An 18890-nucleotide genomic window follows, 5' to 3' on the forward strand; every position below is an offset into this window, starting at 1 on the left:
GGAGGGAATTTTTCCTGGGAAAATCCTCCTTTTCCAGGAGGCTGCGGAGGAGCTGACCGGGATTTACCGGCCGCGGGCTCCCCCGGGGTTCCCGGGGCTGCAGCCGGGATTTCCCGGGGCTTTGGAAATCCGGGGCGGAGCATCCCAAAGGAATTCCCTGGAGCTGCAGCCCCACACCCCGAAGGGCGGCTTGGGGGAGCAAAGCAGGAAAATTCCCTCCGGATCCCAAATTCCTCCAGATCCCAAATCCCTCCGGATCCCAAATCCCTCCAGATCCCAAATCCATCCAGACCCCAAACCCCTCCAGATCCCAAATCCCTCCGGATCCCAAACCCCTCCAGACCCCAAACCCCTCCGGACCCCAAACCCCTCCGCATCCCAAATCCCTCCAGATCCCAAATCCCTCCGGATCCCAAATTCCTCCAGATCCCAAATCCATCCAGACCCCAAATCTCTCTGGATCCCAAATCCCTCCAGACCCCAAATCCCTCCGGATCCCAAACCCCTCCAGACCCCAAACCCCTCCAGATCCCAAATCCCTCCGGATCCCAAACCCCTCCGCATCCCAAATCCATCCAGACCCCAAATCTCTCTGGATCCCAAACTCCTCCAGACCCCAAACCCCTCCAGATCCCAAACCCCTCCAGATCCCAAACCCCTCCAGATCCCAAATCCCTCCGCATCCCAAACCCCTCCTGCCCCTCCCGGGTGGGTGTTGGGGCTCCGTGGGTTCCCCCATCCCGGGGACCCCCGGGACCCCGGCCCGGGATCGGGAATGGGATCGGGAATGGGATCGGGAATGGGATCGGGAATGGGATCGGGAGGCAGTGCCGGGACGGGACCCCCTCGCTGCGGGATTGAAGGAGGAAATTGGAATCAAATCCCATTCCAGAGGGGGCAGCGCTCGGGCTGGGGGGGCCGGGGGGCTCCCCCGAGGGTCCTGGAAGGGTTCAAGGGGGTCCCGCGTGCCCGGGATGCGCTTCCCAAGGGATATTTTGGAAAACCTTTGGCTCCAGCTCGGCCCGGGGGGATGAAGCAGCGCCCTTTGCTCCAACTGCTTCCCATTATTTGGGAATGCGGCTCCATCTGGGAGGCAGATTTGGCCCGGGGGGATCGGGGGGGATCGGGGGAGGGGAACCGATCCCGCCCGGGGATCCCGCTGCGATCGGGAACGTCTCCAAATCCCCAAAATCCGGGGCGGACAGCCGGGAGAAACCTGCGGGAAAACGTGCAAGGGTCTCGGGGCAGATCCTGGGGGCAGCCGGGGGGGACGGGAGGAAATCCCGGGGAGATTTGGGATTTCAGCTGCAGCCGCTGCTCCCCGGGAAATCCGAATTTCCCTTCCCAGATTTCCTTTCCCAGCTCCGTCCCGCTCCTCCTGGGGGGGTGAGTGAAAAGCGCCTCGGTGGAGTTAAATTTGGAAAATTTCCCCGTTTTTTTTTTTTCCCAGTGGTTGCTGCGTTTTCCCAGGAAGTGGGGCTGGGGAGGGGTTTGGGATTTTTCCCGGCGGATCCAGCAGGGATCTGTCCCCGCCGCCCCCCTGGCAGCAGATGTGGGGTTAAGCAGCTCTGGCCCTCCCCAGGCTCCCATAAAAAGGGGAAGGAGCTTTTCCAGGGATTTCCCGCAGCCCATGCGAACATCAGGCTCCCTTCCAGACCTTATTCCGAATTTTCCCTTTTTTTTTTCCCTCTCTCCCCATAAATCTGGCTGCTGTCCCTGATCCCACACACGAAGCTCTCCTTGTTTCCTGCTTCTCCTGCTCTTTGGGATCAGAACGGGAAACGGGGACGGGAATGGGAAGGGAAAGGGGGGAAATCCCGTCAGGAAGGTGTTAAGGGCTTTTTCCCACCTTGGATTCCCAGGGGTTTTTTTGGGAGAGCGGGAAGAAGCCAGCGGGACAACGACAACGATGCTCTTTATTGGCATCGCGAGGATACACACGGACAAATTCCACCCCCCGGGCCGCCCCCGTGCATCCCCCCGGCTCATGCTGCCCCCAACCCCCCCAAAATCCTTCTATTCCTACAAAATCGGCCCTGGAATTACAGAGTGGGGGGTGGAGGAACACACGGGGTTGGTACAACACGAAACGAGCTCTGACTTTGGCTTGGGTTTCCCTCCTGGCTTTGGGGTCTTGGCTTTTTTGTTTTATTTTTTTGGTTTTGGTTTTTTTGTTTGTTTGTTTGTTTGTTTGGGGTTTTTTTGTGTGTGTGTGTGTTTTTTTGCCATTTTACTTCCACGTCTGAGGCAGCCCCCGGCTCCTCTTTGGATGCTGAGTTTGTCCCCGTTCCCTCGGCTCTGAAAATCCAATTTTTGGGATTGAGGGTGCTGAAATCCCCTTCCCATGGCAATGAAAACCTGAGAGTGAGGCAGAGCTGTCCTGAGGAAAAGAATTCCCAGCGGGAGAGGCTGGGCCAGGAAATCGGGTTTGGATCTGGGCACCTCCACCCAGGCACCCTCAGCTTGTCCTGGAGTCGCTTTTCCAAAAATCCCAGAGCAATGGGAATTACCTGAAGATGGCCAGTGGTGGAATTCATCCCAAATCCATCCCAAACCTATGCCACATTCATGCCAAATTAATCCAAAATCCATCCCAAATCCATGCCAAATTAATCTAAAATCTATCCCAAAGTCATGCCAAATTCATCCAAGTCATCTCAAATCCATCCCAAATCCACCCCAAATCCATCCCAAATTCATCTCAAATCCATCCCAAATCCACCCCAAATCCATCCCAAAGTCATCTCAAATTCATCCCAAATCCATCACAAAGTCATGCCACATTCATTCCAAATTCATCCCAAATCCACCCCAAATCTGCCACCAATTAATCCCAAATCCACCCCAAATCCACCCCAAATCCACCTCAAATCCCCCCAAATTCACCCCAAATCACCCAAAATCCATCCCAAATCACCCCAAATCCATCCCATCAAGTGGCTTGGTATGGCAGGAGCTGGGAGTTTCCAACCCCCGCTGCGAGTGGGGCTGTAAATCTGGGACAAATTTCCCTGGATTTGGGTGCTGGGAGGAGTTTGGGGCTGGGATTTGGGGTCTGGGTTTGGGATTTGGGATCTGCAGCACTTCCAGCTCCCGGGAATCCCCCAAATCCAGCCCGAGCGTCTCCATCTCGCAGAGTGCAGCAGGGGGGGAATTTCCAGAAGATTTGGGGGATCCGGAACCCCTCGGAGGCAGCTCCAGCCCCGGAGTCTCGGAGCTCTCCCGGGACCATCCCGACCCCGCCGCAGCCGTTTTTGGGGAAGTTTTGGAGTCTTTAGGGCCAGAAATGGGGCGGGAGTGAAGGGCCGGGATGGGAATTCCCGGCCGGAGGTGGCGAGGGGACAGGGCTGTCCCCAGGGGGGTCACACGGAGCCACCGCGGCTCCTGGTCACAAATGGCTCCCGTTCTGCCTTCGGGGAGGAATTTTGGGATCAATCCGGAGCCTCTGCCGTGGCCACCTCGGGCCAAGGGCTGGGGACACCAGCGGGGTCCTGGTGACAGCCCAGGGGACATCACAGGAGCTCAGTGACAGCCCAGGAGACATCACAGGAGCTTGGTGACAGCCCAGGGGACATCACAGGAGCTCGGTGACAGCCCAGGGGACATCACAGGAGCTCAGTGACAGCCCAGGAGACATCACAGGAGCTTGGTGACAGCCCAGGGGACATCACAGGAACTTGGTGACAGCCCAGGGTCATCACCGAGCATTTGGTGGCAGCCCAGGGGACACTCCCCAGGCTGGTGACAGCCCTGGGGACATCACAGGAGCTTGGTGACAGCCCAGGGGACACACTCCAGGCTGGTGGCCACTCAGGGGACATCACCAGGAACTTGGTGACAGCCCAGGGGACATCCCCGGGAGCTCAGTGACATCCCAGGGGACACTCCCCGGGCCAGGGGACACTCCCCAGCTCACCCAGCCGGGGCCGAAACGTCCCCAAACGCCCCTTGAGCGATGTCCCCTCCCCGGGGAGGTGGCAGGAGGAGGTGCCGGGGTCACCCAAGGGGGACGGGGACCCGCGGGGACATTGCCGAGCCCCTCACGGCGCTGGCGCAGCAGGAGCCCTTTGGAGCAGGGTGGGGACAGCGGGGACAGTGCAGGCGTGGCACGGTGGCCTCGGGCCGGTCCCCGCGGCTCGGGGACAGCGGGGACAGGGCGGGAGGGAGGAGCGGGGCCCGGGGGTGGCCCCGCAGCGGGGCAGGCACTTGGTCAGCGCTCTCCACCTTCCGTGTCCCTCGGTGTCCCCTCGGTGTCCCTGCAGCCCCCACGGGGGGTGGTGGCACCCCAAAATCTGCTCCTCAGTGTCCCGGCTGCTCCCCCCCAATCCCTGCAGGGCCGCGGGGAGGCCGCACCCCAAATTTCACAGTGTAGGAGGCCGGGCCCCCTCCCCAGCCCCTCAGAGCCCCCAAATCCCGGGCCAGCGGCTCCGGGGCGCTCCAGCCCTGCCCTCCACCCGCTTTTGGGGGAAAGCGGCCGGATTTGGGGGCGCTGGAGGGGCACGGGGCGGGGCGGGAGGAAGAGGAGCCCCGGGGAGAAGGGGCTGGAACGGGGGAGAGAAGAGCGCTGAGAGCACGGCGGTCGCTGCCGCGTCCATCTGTCCGTCCGTCCGTCTGTCCCGCAGCCTCCCGGGGCCGGCAACGCTCCGGCCGCGGCCGGGATTTGGGATCGGGGCGGGGACGAGCCCCCCCGACACCGTCAGGGGCTGCCGGGCGGGCTCGGCGCGGGGAGCGGGCGGTCCCGGGAGCCCCACCGGCGGAGCCCGGAGGGGCCGGGGGCAGCCGCCCCGGGCCGCCCTTCACACGGGGGACGTGGCCGTGGACTCGCTGGCCAGGCTGTCGGCGATGTCGCCGCGCTGGGCCCTGCGCAGGGCGGCCAGCAGCGCGTCCAGCGTGGCCGACTCGCGGCTGGCCCAGTGCGCCAGGAGGGCGCGGGCCGGGCTCTCCTCGCGGCCGAAGGCGTCGAGCAGCTCCTCCTTGTAGCCCAGCTCGCCGGCCAGCTGCCGCCACGTGTCCTCGGCCGAGCTGCCCAGCAGCTTCTCCACCTCCTCCTGCTTGCTGGCCGGCAGCGCCGAGTACAGGCTCCCGTCCGCCTTGGGCGCTGCGAGGGGGAAGGGGCTCAGACCCGGCCCGGGGTCCCTGTCTGTCCATCCCGGGGTCCCTGTCTGTCCCAGGGGTCCATGTCTGTCCTTCCTGCCCGGCCCGGGGTCCCTGTCTGTCCATCCCGGGGTCCCTGTCTGTCCCAGGGGTCCCTGTCTGTCCTCCCTGCCCGTCCCGGGGTCCCTGTCTGTCCATCCCGGGGTCCCTGTCTGTCCCAGGGGTCCATGTCTGTCCTCCCTGCCCATCCCGGGGTCCCTGTCTGTCCTTCCTGCCCGTCCCGGGGTCCCTGTCTGCCTGTCCCGGAGTGCCTGTGTGTCCTTCCTGCCCGTCCCGGGGTCCCTGTCTGTCCATCCCAGGGTCCCTGTCTGTCCCAGGGGTCCCTGTCTGTCCTTCCTGCCCATCCCGGGGTCCCTGTCTGTCCTTCCTGCCCGTCCCGGGGTCCCTGTCTGTCCATCCCAGGGTCCCTGTCTGTCCCAGGGGTCCATGTCTGTCCTTCCTGCCCATCCCGGGGTCCCTGTCTGCCTGTCCCGGGGTGCCTGTGTGTCCTTCCTGCCCGTTCGGGGTCCCTGTCTGTCCCAGGGGTCCCTGTCTGCCTGTCCCGGGGTCCCTATCTGTCCTCCCTACCTGTCCCGGGGTCCCTGTGTGTCCTTGCTGCCCATCCCAGGGTCCCTGCCCGTCCCGGGGTCCCTGTCTGCCCATCCCGGGGTCCCTGTCTGTCCCAGGGGTCCCTGTCTGTCCTTCCTGCCCGTTCGGGGTCCCTGTCTATCCTCCCTGCTTGTTCCCAGGTGTCCCTGTGCATCCCCTGGTGTTCCTCTCCATCTCTGGGTACCCCTGCCCATCCTTAGATGTCTCTGCCCAGCCCCCAGGTGTCCCTGTCTATCCCTGTTGTCCCTGCCCACCCCCGATCGTCCCACCCGTTCCCGGGTGTCCCTGCCCATCCTTCCTGTCCATCCCTGGTGTCCCTGCCCAGCCCAGACTGTCCCACCCACCCCGGCTGTCCCTGCCCACCCCTGATTGTCCCACCCATTCCCGGGTGTCCCTGTCCATCCCTGGTGTTTCTGTCCATCCCTGGTGTCCCTGCCCGCCCCAGGCTGTCCCACCCACCCCGGCTGTCCCTGCCCGCCCCCTGCCCACCCCGGCGGGTCCCACCTGGCCCCTGGGTGCCCTGCCCGGGGGGCTGCTGGTCGTGCAGGCTCTGGCTGTCCACGGAGATGCCGCTGTCGCTGTGCAGCTTCTCCCCCTCGGGGGACGGCGTCTGGTTCACCGGGCGGTTGTTGGCGCCCTGCTTGTTCTGCTTGCAGCTGTTCCACCTGCGGGGACGGGGACACGCTGGTGCCATCGCCGGGGCTGCCAGGGCTCTGTCCCCTTCCCCGGGGCTGCCAGGGCTCTGTCCCCTTCCCTGGGGCTGCCAGGGCTCTGTCCCCTTCCCCGGGCTCTGTCCCCTTCCCCGGGGTCTCTCCCAGTTTCTGTTTTCTGTCCTGGTGCCAGGACAGGGACAGGGACAGGGACAGGGACAGGGACAGGGACGGGGACAGGAACAGGGACAGGGACAAGGACAGGGACAGACGTGCACTGGGTCCCCCATCCTGCTGCCACCTCCCTCCTCACCCCTCACACAATTTTGGAAATCCACCCAGCCTGGTGCCCTCGGTGCTGGCAGCTGGCAGCTGTGGCTGTGGGACATCTGGAGCGGGGCTCCCACTGTTCCCCCCTCCCCAAATCCCTGTCCCTGTCCCTGTCCCCGTCCCCGTCCCTGTCCCTGCCTGGCCCGGTACCTCTTGAAGGCGATGTAGGCCACCAGCCCCACCACCACGGCGGCCAGGATGGAGCAGTAGACGGGGATGAGGTTGTCGCTGGTGCCGTGGGTCACCACGGGCCGCGAGCTGCCCATGACGGTGGTGGCCGTGTCCGCAGCGGTGCTGGCCCCCGCCTCGGTGCCCGGCGGCTCCCCGGTGACCGGCTCGGGGCTCTCAGAGGCCGCCGGGGCCGGGGCGGGCGTTGTCCAGCGAGGGTGGAGCCCTGCCGGGGCGGAGGGGAAGGGGAACCAGGATCAGGCCGGGTGTTTCCGCAGGGATCCCCTCCCGAGGCTGGGGGACGGCAGAGGTGACAGGACCCACGTCTCCTTGTCCCCAGGCTTGTCCCCAGGCTTGTCCCCAGGCTTGTCCCCAGGCTTGGCCCGCAGCTGTCCCCTGGCCCGGGGTGGCTGGAGGTGGCCGTGGCTTTGTCAGCGCTGTCCAGCACAGCGCCCTTGGGGCTCAGCTCCACTGCCAGCCCCCAGATCCACCCCAGGGTGGGGCTGGGGCAGCCCGGGCGCCCACGCCCCGCACGGAGCCGCCCCGCAGCCCCAGGGCCTGGATTTGCCCCTTCCCTGCCCTGCCGGCTCCGTCCGGGAGTGACCCCGCTCCTGCCGCACCCGGGCGCGTCCCGGGAGCAGCGGATGCCTCTGGTCTTGCCCCAGGATAACGCCTGGGTGCCCATCCCATCCCAAATTCCCTGTGCCCTCCCTGAGCCGCTGCCCGGTGCCAGGGCCGGGCCACGTCCCCCAGCCCATCCCGGAGCGAGAATGAGTCGGGAATCGCGGCAGGAGCCGGGACCTTGCCCTGCCACCCCCTGCCAGCCCCTGGGATCAGCGCCGGGCTGGGGTTGTGCCAGGCTGGGGTTGTACCAAGCTGGGATTGTACCAGACTGGGGTTGTGCTGGACTGGGATTGTTCTGAGCTGGGATTGTACAAAACTGGGAATATGCCATGCTGGGGTTGTAAACAAACCGGGATTGTGCCGTGCTGGGGCTGTACCAAACTGGGTTTGTGCCAGGTTCAAATTGTACCAAACTGGGATTGTACCAAACTGGGATTGTACCAGGTTTGAATTGTACCAAACTGGGGTTGTACCAGGTTCGAATTGTACCAAACTGGGGTTGTACCAGGTTTGAATTGTACCAAACTGGGGTTGTACCAGGTTCAAATTGTACCAAACTGGGGTTGTTCTGGGCTGGGATAGTGCCGAGCTGGGATTGTGCCAGGCTGGAATTCAGCCCCGAGGGCCCCGGGGCGGCAGCGCTGTGGCAGGGGGGGTCGGGGGGTTGGTGGCATCCTGCCCTGCCGTGTCCCGGCCCCCGCTGCCCTTGGGGAGCCGCTCCCGAGCCGGGCGCGGACAAAGCCGGCCCTGTGTCCTTGACTTGTGGCTCCATTTACTCGACCCTTCCTCGGGAGCTGCCCCGCTGCCCGGCCCGGCGGCGCCCGGGACAAAGCGCTTTTCTCCCCGCCGCGCTCGGGGCAGGGGCTGGCGCCGCTCCTGCCCGAGGAACGCCGCTGGTTCTGCCGAGGAGCCCGGCAGAGCAGCCCTGGATGGAGCAGCCCTGGATAGAGCAGCCCTGGATGGAGCAGCCCTGATGGAACAACCTCTCTGGAGCAGCCCTGGATGGAGCAGCCCTGATGGAACAACCTCTCTGGAACAGCCCTGGATGGAGCAGCCTGGATGGGGGCAGCCCTAGATGGAGTAGTCTCAGATGGAGCAGCCCTGGATGGAACAGCCCCTCTGGAGCAGCCCTGGATAGAGCAGCCCTGGATGGAGCAGCCCTGGATGGAGCAGCCCTGGATGGAGCAGCCCCTCTGGAGCAGCCCTGGGTGTAGAAGCCCCTCTGAAGCAGCCCTGCTTCCTCCAGGAGCTCAGCCCGGCTCTGACTTTTCCCCTTTTCTGCCCCTATTTCCCCCCTTTCCCCCTTTCCCAGGGGCTGGAGCTGTGCTTGGGATGCCAACAGGGACAGGCAGGAAACCCTGGCTCCTTTCTCTGGCCCAGCACTGCCAGATCCCAGCGCGGCTCCCTAAAGCCAGGCCGAGATCCACCAGGAATGTTCCCCTGACAGATCCACCAGGAATGTTCCCCTGGAAGATCCACCAGGAATGTTCCCCTGGCGGATCCACCAGGAATGTTCCCTCAGCAGATCCACCAGGAATGTTCCCCTGACAGATCCACCGGGAATGTTCCCCTGGAAGATCCACCGGGAATGTTCCCCTGACAGCTCCACTGGGAATGTTCCCCTGACAGATCCACCGGGAATGTTCCCCCGGCAGCTCCACTGGGAATGTTCCCCCGGCAGCTCCACTGGGAATGTTCCCTCAGTAACTCCACCGGGAATGTTCTCTCAGGAGCTCCATGGCAATGTTCCCCTGACAGATCCACCAGGAATGTTCCCCTGGAAGATCCACCGGGAATGTTCCCCTGACAGATCCACTGGGAATGTTCCCTCAGTAACTCCACCGGGAATGTTCCCTCAGCAGCTCCAGCGGGAATGTTCCCCCAGCAGATCCAAAAGGAATGTTCCCCCGGCAGCTCCACTGGGAATGTTCCCCCAGCAGCTGCACCAGGAACATCCCTGCGGTGGCAGCAGAGCCGTGACAATGACAAGGACAAGGACAAGGACACCGCGACGCCCGGCTCGGCTCTTACCCCGGCACTCGGCGTCGGCCACGGGCGTGCACTCCCGCACCAGCACCTCGTTCTCCTCGCACGTGGTGCAGGGCAGGCAGGGGTCCACGAAGTTGGCCTCGCTGGAGAAGGTGCCCTCGGGACACTCCTCGCACACGGTGTCCTGCGAGTCCTTGCAGGGGAACATGAGGCCGAAGCCCGCCTGGCACACGCGGCACTCGCGGCAGCTCCCGCTGGCCTCGTCCTGGAAGTAGCCGTAGGCGCAGCGGCACACGGCGTCGTCGGTCTCCACGCAGGGCGCCGACATGCTCTGCAGCCCCTCGCACTGCGTGCACGGCTTGCACGGCTCCGTGGCGCTCGCCGTGTCCGAGAAGGTGACGCCTGCGGGGGCCGGGAGCTGCTTGGGATCAAATCCCGGCTTCCGATCCCAGCGTTTCCCTCTGGGCTCAGGGGGAGAGGGGTCCCCCCTCTGCGGCCCCCCTCAGCCTCAGGTTCTCCTTAACACCTTCCACATTCCCACAGGAATTCCCAGCTCCACAGGAATTCCCAGCTCCACGTCTCCCAGGCCTGTCGGCACTTCCCCATTCCCCAGCAATTCCCAGTTTGGAGCATCCTTCCAGGCCCATTGACACCTTCCCCATTCCAGCAATTCCCAGTTTGGAGCATCCTTCCAGGCCCATTGACACCTTCCCCATTCCCCAGCAATTCCCAGTTTGGAGCATCCTTCCAGGCTCATTCACACCTTCCCCGTTCCAGCAATTCCCAGTTTGGAGCATCCTTCCAGGCCCATTGACACCTTCCCCATTTCCCAGCAATTCCCAGTTTGGAGCATCCTTCCAGGCCCATTCACACCTTCCCCATTCCAGCAATTCCCAGTTTGGAGCATCCTTCCAGGCTCATTCACACCTTCCCCATTCCAGCAATTCCCAGTTTGGAGCATCCTTCCAGGCTCATTCACACCTTCCCCGTTCCAGCAATTCCCAGTTTGGAGCATCCTTCCAGGCTCCCTTTCCCGTGACACCTGCACTATTCCCACCCCAATTCCCAGCTCCGAGCCTCCCTTTCCCATGAACATCGCCCCCATTCCGCCTCCTCACCCCATCCCCGCCTCAATCCCCGGCTCCGCGGGGGCCCAGCCTGGCCGCGCTGCCCCCGCGCTCCCTGCTCTCCTCCCGCCGCGAATTCCTGATTGTATTCCCATTTCCGACCTCCCGCCGGTCCCTTCGGCCCTGCCCGCTCCTCACATCCCGTCACCTTGCCCTCCGCATCCTCCCGGGGGTCCCCCGCGCCCCCAGCCCGGCCGCGGGAGCGCGGCGGTGACCGAAGCGCTGACTGCGCCCGAGCCCGCGGCTGCGGCGCTCCGGTTTCATCCCGCAGGACGCTGCTGCCGGGGAAATCAATCCCCGCCGCGCTCTGCCGCTGCCCCGGCAGCTCGGGGTATTTTTAGCCCCGGAAGAGCGAGCGGAGCCCGTCCCGGGGGGCGCAGCTGCCGCGGCCCCCGCGCTGCCCGCTCCTCCCGGTGATCCGCCCGGAGCCCGGCCCCGTCCCGGGGAAATTCCAGCCGCAGGGACGGGGAAGGGGCCGGGGAGCCCGGCCCGGTCCCTGCGCTGCCGGGCCTCGTGCCGAGCCCTGCTCGGCCCCAGGGATGGGGCTGGGAATGGATCCTGCTCCCAGCGGCTCCCCCGGGGACACCGAGTGTGTGGGACGGGAATTTCGGGGTGATCCAGAGGGGGTGAAGCGCCCCAAAACCCCGGGAACGGGCGGGTGGGAGGGTGGGAGGTTCCATCCCAGCCTCGGCGGCGGATCTTTCCCATCCCCAGCACCTTCCCTCACCCTGTGCCCTCGTGTGCTGAGGACCTGCAGGGGATGTGGAATCCCAAAATCCTGGAATGGTTTGGGCCAGGAGGGACCTCAAACCCCACCCAGTCCCTGCACAAGGACACGTCCCGCTACCCCAGGCTGCTCCGTGTGCCACCCTCGGACACTCCCGGGGACGGGGCAGCCCGGCCGCGCTGGGCACGCCGTCCCCGCCGCTGCCAGCCCCTGCCCCGTGCCCGGCCGGGCGAGCAGCGCCGGAGCAGCCCCGGGGCGGCACACGCGGCTCCCATTAACCTGGGCTCATCCCTCGCATTATCCTGAATTATTGATGGGCGCCATTAGAGCGGGGAAGTGGCCAGGAAAGGCTTTCGGCTGAGTGGGCACATTTGCAGTGGCAGCCGAAGGTATCTGAGCTGAGCAATTACAGCCCAGATTCAAAGCGGCCCCTCGGCCCCATCCCTCCCTCCCCCGGAGGCTGCGAGGGATAAATAAATCATGAGGCAGCACCCGGGCCCTGGGGAGGGCCGCAATGGGGGGAACGGGGGAATTAGAGCAGCACCCCCCCTCTCGGGGTGGTTTCTGGCAGCCCCCCGGGCTTTGGCGGGGGCCGGGCTTTGGTTGCAGCAGATTTTTTCCGGAACAATTCCCCCGGAGGGTCGGGAACGCGTCCAAGGGAGTGCTCGGAGAAGGCAGCCCCGGGTGCAGGTGGGGACCCTCGGCCCTGGGCCGTGCCCGCATTCCTGGGCACCGGCTGTGCCAGCAGCGGGGCTGCCTCCACCTGCCCGGCCCGCGGCGGCACGATCCGGGGAGATCGGGGGGATCCGGGGGGATTTGGGGGGTTCCAGAGGGATCCAGGGGGTTCCAGAGGGATCGGGGGGGTTCCAGAGGGATGCTGGGGGGTTCCAGAGGGATCCAGGGGGTTCCAGAGGGATCCGGGGGGTTCCAGAGGGATCCGGGGGGTTCCAGAGGGATCCAGGGCCACAGGGGTCCTCTCCCCATCCCAGCAAGGGATGGCTGCCGTGTTTGCAGGTTTCCTTTCCTCCACACCCAAAATCCCTCTCAGGGAAGAGATGAGGGTGGGGAGGAGGTTTTCTCTTGGTGGGATCCATCCCTTGGTGGGATCCATCCCTCACATGGATCCGTCCCTCTCTGGGGTCCATCCCTCACTGGGATCCATCCCTTTCTGGGGTCCATCCCTCTCTGGGGTCCGTCCCTCTCTGGGGTCCATCCCTCACATGGATCCATCCCTCTCTGGGATCCATCCCTCCCTGGGGTCCATCCCTCACTGGGGTCCATCCCTCACATGGATCCATCCCTCTCTGGGGTCCGTCCCTCTCTGGGGTCCAGCCCCGTTTCCCGGCCGGGCTCAGGGAGGCAGAGCCGTCCATCGATTTCTCAGGACGCTGAGGTATTTTTAGCCCTGCCCTGGCTCCTCCAGCCTCCTGTGCCTCCTCTCCACTCCCTCCCAGCCCCGCTCCAGCCCTGCCCCTCTCCCATCTCCTCCCGGAGCAGCCCTGGCTGCTTGCAGGGCTCAGGGAATCCGGGAATATCCCAGTCCCGAGGATCCTCCCGTGCAGGCACCATCCCGACCCCCTCCCGGTGCCTGGCAGCGCTGCCCAGACCCCGCTGTGGGGCTGTGCCCCTCCCCGTGCCCCAACTCCCATTTTGGGGCAAGAATCTCCCGTTTTAAGCAATCCTGTCCCCAGAACCCGGCCCTGGCTCAGCGGAGGGGCGGGCCGGGATCGCTGCGGCGCTGCCCGGAGGGAAGGAGGGATGCTCGGGCAGGGCGCACGGCCTTGCCCGGGGCTGGGGGCACTCACTGTCCAGGCAGGGCTCGCAGACCGTCTGGTTGAGCCCGCAGGGCTGCACCACGCCCTCGCCCACGTTGCAGACCCGGCAGCACTCCCCGCTGGCCGTGAACAGCTTGGAGAAACAATCGTCCTTGGAGGCGCCGGCGGGGCCCTGGGGAGAGCAGAGCCGGGAGGTCACTCCTGCCGCCCGGGGGATGGGACAGCCGGGGCCGGGCCCGCTCCGGGGACACCCCGCTCGCGCTACGTGCAGATCTGGGAGGGAAAAGCGCTTTTCCGGGCAAAATTCACTCCTCGGGGAAAGCCCTGCCGAGTTGTGCGGCTGGAGGGAGCCGGCGGGGCGCCCAGGGGTGTTTTGGGGTGCTGTGGCCTCGGTTTGTCCTTGTCGCTCCTCAGCCGCCTCCCCCGAGGGCTCTGCGCCATCCCGGGGGGCTCGGCCCTTCCCAGCCTGGGGAACGGGAGAGGAGAGCAGAAATTCCTGCCTCGGCGGAGGCTCTGGAGAGCCTGGCTGGCACCGCTGCCCCCCAAAACCCGCGGGCACCGGCAATGAGGAGCTGAGGGAGCGGCAGGACCTCGCTGTGCGCCGGCACCGGGTGTCCCTGCTGGCACAACGTGTCACCACACCCGAGAGCCACGAACATCCCACGGGCACCCCCACGGGCCCCTCTGCAGCCCGGGGAGGGCCGAGCTGCCCCCCAAAACCCAGGAACCCCGTCCCGCAGGTCCCAGCGCTCCTCCCGCTCCCGCTGGCCGCAGCCCCGGGGCCGCGCCGTCCCTTGGCCACCCACCCACGGCTGATTTTGGGGAAGGGGGGAGAGGCTCGGGGGAGCATCTGGCGGCCTCGTCAGCGCCTTGGCCGCGTCCCCGCGCTCGGTGCGGCGCTCGGAGCCCCGCGCCGCATCCGGCGGGGCCGAGACAATGGAGCGCCAATTCCAGGCAGCTGAATGACAAAGTGCTCCAATTACCCTGCGCTGCGAGGCGGCCGCTGCCCCTCCCCGCCCGGCTCCGCCAGCCCGCTGGCAGCCCCTTCCTCCAGACCCCTTTTCCAGACCCTTTTCCCAGGCTCTTTTTCCAGAATCTTTTTCCAGACCCTTTTCCCAGGCCCGTTTCCCAGACCCTTTTCCCAAGCCCTTTTTCCAGATCCTTTTTCCAGACCCTTTTTCCAAGCCTTTTTTCCAGACCCTTTTACCAGAAGCATTTCCCAGGCCCTTTTTCCAGACCCTTTTCCCAGAACCTTTTCCAGACCATTTTTCCAGATCATTTTCCCAGAACCTTTTCCCAGACTGCTTTTCCCAGAACCTTTTCCAGACTCTTTTCCCAGACCCTTTTCCCTCTCTGGGTGGGCAGGAGGGATTGGAATATCGGGAATCCTCCCAGCACCCCCAAATATCCCCTGGGAAGGGTTTGGGGTGATGCCATGCGCCCCTCGTGGGGGCACATTTGGGGTTTTGGCTGCAGCTCATCCCGCTGCTCCATTCGGGCAGGGTTTGGGGAGCTCACGGCTCCCTGGGAAGTGATTCCAGAGGCTGGGAATGGGGCTGGGGCAGCCGGGCGTGCCTGGCTGTGGCTAGTGACCGGGATGGACACGGGGGCATCCAGAGCTTCCAGGGATCCCAGAGCTTCCAGGGATCCCAGAGCTTCCAGAGCTTCCAGGGATCCCAGAGCATCCAAGGATCCCAGAGATCCCAGAGCATCCTGTGATCCCTGAGCTTCCAGGGATCCCCGAGCTTCCAGGGATCCCAGAGCATCCCCTGATCGCAGAGCACCCCACAATTCCAGAGCTTCCAAAGATCCCAGAGCATCCAGAGATCCCAGGGATCCCAGAGCTTCCAGGGATCCCAGAGCTTCCCCTGATCCCAGATCTTCCTCCAGTCTCAAAGCTTCTAAAGATCCCAGAGCATCCAGAGATCCCAGATCTTTCCCTGATCCCAGATCTTTCCCTGATCCCAGACCTTCCCCGATCCCAGACCTTCTCCCAATCCCAGACCTTCCCCCAGTCCCAGACCTTCCCCAATCCCAGACCTTCCCCTGATCCCAGATCTTCCCCCGATCCCAGCCCTTCCCCTGATCCCAGATCTTCCCCGATCCCAGCCCTTCCCCAGTCCCAGATCTTTCCCCGATCCCAGCCCTTCCCCGATCCCAGCCCTTCCCCGATCCCAGATCTTCCCCGATCCCAGCCCTTCCCCAGTCCCAGATCTTTCCCCGATCCCAGCCCTTCCCCAGTCCCAGCCCTTCCCCGATCCCAGCCCTTCCCCAGTCCCAGATCTTCCCCGATCCCAGCCCTTCCCCAGTCTCCCATTCCAGCTCCCCCACGCCGCAGGCAGCTGCGGGCGGTCCCGCGTGGGCCGGGCCTGGCCGGGCCACCGGCTCCGCTCCCGGGCCACCTGTCCTGTCCCCTCCCGCCCCCGCGCCCCGAGCGCTCCCAATTCCCGGCTCCAGGTGCCGCGGGCCCCTCGCTCCGGGGCTTTCCCGAGCCCCCGGCCGGGCACGGCACCTGGCCCGCGTTAGGCCGCGGAAACGCGCGCTGTTAGCGCGGCTCCCGGTGACAAAGCCGCGGCTATTAACGCCGTAAAGCATCCTGACAGCTGGCCCGGCCCGGCCGCGGCCGGAGGGCGCAGGCGACACCTCTGGAAGCTCTTAATTGCTTTTTGGAGCCGTGCCGGGGGGGTCGGAGCCCGGGCAGGCGCTGCCGGGGGAGGACAGAGCCGCTCCGAGCGGGATTTCGGAGTCTGGCACCGCGGAGCGCCCGGCACCAGGAGGGGATGCTCCAGCTGGAGACGAGCCCGGCTGCGAGACGCGAGCCCGGCGGGCGCGCTCTGCCTCTCTTGGCCGAGCACCGCGCCTGGGAGAGGCCAAATCCCGGCTCCCGGCGCCTCCCGAACTTTGGGCAGCTCGGGGAGCCGCGTCCGAGCGCTGCGGCTCCGGCCGGCCCTGGGAGGCTCCGCCGCTCCCGGGCCGAGCAGCGCAGGCACCGAGCGGCGAGCGCGGCGGGCCGGGCTGCGGGGTCCCGGGCTGCGGGGGCTGCGGGGTCCCGGGCTGCGGGGGTCCCGGGCTGCGGGGGTCCCGGGCTGCGGGGACTGCGGGGTCCCGGTGTGCGGGGGTCCCGGGCTGCGGGGGTCCCGGTGTGCGGGGTCCCGGGCTGCGGGGGTCCCGGGCTGCGGGGTCCCGGGGTGCGCGGAGCTGGGGGAGCACAGCCGGGGTCCCTGTTGTCCCCCCCCAGGAACACTCCCAGCCCCGCAGGTGCGGTCCCGGAGGGCAGAAGCAGCTCCCCGCGGTGACCCCGGCGCAGGGAAGCGGCGATTTGGGGACATCAGAGCCCGGCCCCGCTGCAGCAGCCGGGGAGGGGCGAGAGGGCGATGCCCTGGGGGGGAATGGTTGGGATCCATCTGGCTGGGACAGCTCCGGGCCCCCCCGGCCGCTGTCCCGCTATCCCGGGGCGCTTTGGCCATCCCGATCCCGGGGGGCTGTGGGGGAAAGGACCCCCCGGCACGGCGCTGCCAGCCCCGCTCCGCTCCTGCACGGAGCCGCTCAACTCCGCCTTTAATATCCTGCCCGAGGGGTGTCCGGCTGCCTGACGGCCCCCCTGGGACCCCCGGCAAATCCTGCCCCAAAACCAGCCCCGCTCCTGCCCCAGCTGCGGGCTCGGAGCCCCCCGGCCCCACTCCGGGCACTCCCCTTTCTGCTGGCCCCCCCACCCCAGCCTGCCCTGAAGTTTTTTGTCTGGGGCACACGGCGAGGGCTCTGCCGGGAGGAAAAGGCTCTCAGCCTCAGCTGTGGGGCACCTGGGAGCCGGGAAAGTCTGCGAGAGGTTGCGGGGGCTGCGTGCGGGGCAGGTGATGAAGGCACTGGGGGGGCTCCCCCCGGGCTGGGGCTCCGTCACTCTTTGCAGTGGCAGAGCTCGGGGCAGCGGCACCGGAGGGGCTGCGGGACCCCATCCCCACCCAGCTCCCCACGCCCCCTCCCACCGCACCCCAAAGAGCTCTGCTCGCCTCCCCGGGGCTCTCCGGTGCCCCCGGGAACCTCCAGCCCCGCACGGCGGGGACCCTGCTCCTGCCTGTGCTGTCCGCTGCCCCTCACCCGCGGGGCTCCCATGCCGGGGTCCCCGGGACCCTCCGGACACCCCCGTGTGAAGCCTCCGGGCCCCCCCATCCCACCCCCGCCCGGTGCCTCGGGGACTGTCCATCCCCCGGTGCCTCGGGGACGCTCCCGGTGCCCCCGGGACGCCGCATCCCCTCCCCGCCGGGGCTGTCGGGGCTGCCCCGGGCGCCGCTCCCCGCACTCACCGCCGGCAGCAGGAGCAGCAGCAGCGGCAGGAGCCCGGCCATGGCGGGGGCAGCGGAGCGGGGCCGGTGACAGCCCCGGAAGCCGGAGCGCGGCCGGGCTGCCCTGGCTCTGCCGCTCTCCGCCGCGGCGGCGGCCAGAAAAGAGCTGCAAGTCCCTCCTCCTCCTCCCCCTCCTCCTCCTCCTCCTCCCCGCCCCCGGAGCATCACGGAGCGGCCGAGCCCGCACCCTCCGCCGCCGCCACACAAAGCCCGGTTCCCCCGGGCCCCCCCGGTTCCCCCGGGCCCCGCCGCCCGCCCACGAAGCGTTTTTGGGGCGCGCTCGCTCCCAGCCCAGCCGGGGCTCTTCAGCCCATCCACGGCTTTGCCTCCTGTGCCGTCTGCCCGTCCTCCAGCCCCCTCGGCACCCCCTTCCTCCCCCGGTCCGTCTGTCTGTCCCCGGCCCCGGGGTGGCGTCACCGCTGCCATCGCGGCCCCAGGGGCGGGATGGGGTGACCAGACCTGCCCCGGCTGCCGGGGACAAGGGACAAAATCCCCGGCCCGGGGACACCCCGGGCCCGTCCCGGCCGGGCGGTGTCACCCAGAGGCCCCCGAGGGGGGCACGCGGCGGGGACTGAATCAAATCTTTGTATTTCTGCCCTCCACACAAAGAAATCCCATCTGGGCTCCCCGTGGGCCCTGCAAGGTCCCCGCGTGCCGCCCTCCTTTGTCCCGGCGCCCCGGGGTGACTCTGCCTGGCCTCCTGCCCTCGCCGGGCCCGCCGTGCCCGCAGCTGGCAATGCCAGGGCTCCTTCCCCACCCCGCAGCGCTGCGTCAGCCCCGGGCACGGCTCCGCGGGGCCACCCAACCGCGGCTCCGGGCACCGGTGCCACCGGGAGCGGCCCCGCCTCGCTGTCGCTGCCCCGGGCTGGCTCCTGCGGCCGCGGTGGCCACGGCACAGCGGATTTGGCCTCGTGTGCGTCCAGCTCCAGGTGTTTCCTCCCCGCTCCGGGCTCTGCAGGTGCTTTTGGGGCTCCCAAAATCCAGCAGTTCCCAGCCCTGCAGCCACCGGAGCCCCGGAATCCCGCGGGTCACGGTGGGAAAGTGCCGCTCCGCTGGATTTCCTCTGGAAAAGCCAATTCTGGAGCCTCCGAGGTGCTCGGGGCCGGCTGCTGCCGCTGGCTCAGCCCGGGAAGGGCTTCACGGAATTCCCTCTCTCGCAGCTTTTCCGTGGGATTAAAGCCGAGCCAAAGCTGCCGTTTGTTCTCGTCACGGGCGGAACATCTGCGAGCCACATGGAGAAGCGTTCGCAGCCAAAAAAGCCACGCTGGGGCCAGGTGGGAACGGGCTGGGAGGTGCCCGGGGGCTGGGATGCCCACCCGGGGGCTGGGATGCCCACCCAAGATTGGGATGCCCACCCAGGATTGGGATGCCAGCCATAATCCCAGCGTTTTAAGGGTTTTTTCTGGGATCACCGATGA

The 18890-nt window shown here is 66.5% G+C and overlaps 1 protein-coding gene across 2 annotated transcripts; it reads right to left on the reverse strand.

Annotated features, from left to right (window-relative positions):
* Nucleotides 1-2761: 2761 nt before the first annotated feature.
* Nucleotides 2762-17647, reverse strand: NGFR (nerve growth factor receptor). 2 transcript variants are annotated; one of them, XM_021538469.3, is made up of 6 exons: nt 17434-17647; nt 13163-13304; nt 9546-9905; nt 6873-7116; nt 6247-6407; nt 2762-5098 (listed from the first exon to the last, which is right to left on the reverse strand). In XM_021538469.3, the coding sequence occupies exons 1-6, from the start codon at nt 17635-17637 to the stop codon at nt 4797-4799; spliced, it is 1413 nt and encodes a 470-aa protein (XP_021394144.2). In that variant the 5' UTR covers nt 17638-17647; the 3' UTR covers nt 2762-4796. The 2 variants fall into 2 exon arrangements, with proteins under 2 accessions (XP_021394144.2, XP_085417846.1); XM_085561720.1 differs by lacking the exon at nt 17434-17647 and having other exon boundaries at nt 13163-15198.
* Nucleotides 17648-18890: the final 1243 nt, after the last annotated feature.

Source organism: Lonchura striata, chromosome 27 (genome assembly GCF_050655825.1).
Source record: "Lonchura striata isolate lonStrDom1 chromosome 27, ASM5065582v1, whole genome shotgun sequence".
Classification (NCBI taxonomy): Eukaryota; Metazoa; Chordata; class Aves; order Passeriformes; family Estrildidae; genus Lonchura; species Lonchura striata.

Bases quoted from the DNA above. Each gene is read 5' to 3' on its own strand.
- NGFR (XM_085561720.1), bottom strand. From the start codon at position 13,982: ATGCTCCCCCGAGCCTCTCCCCCCTTCCCCAAAATCAGCCGTGGGTGG. The intron at 9,906-13,162 runs GTGAGTGCCCCC...CGGCCCCCGCAG, and splicing joins CTGCGAGCCCTGCCTGGACA to GCGTCACCTTCTCGGACACG. The intron at 7,117-9,545 runs GTAAGAGCCGAG...CCGCCCCGGCAG, and splicing joins GGCCGACGCCGAGTGCCGGG to GGCTCCACCCTCGCTGGACA.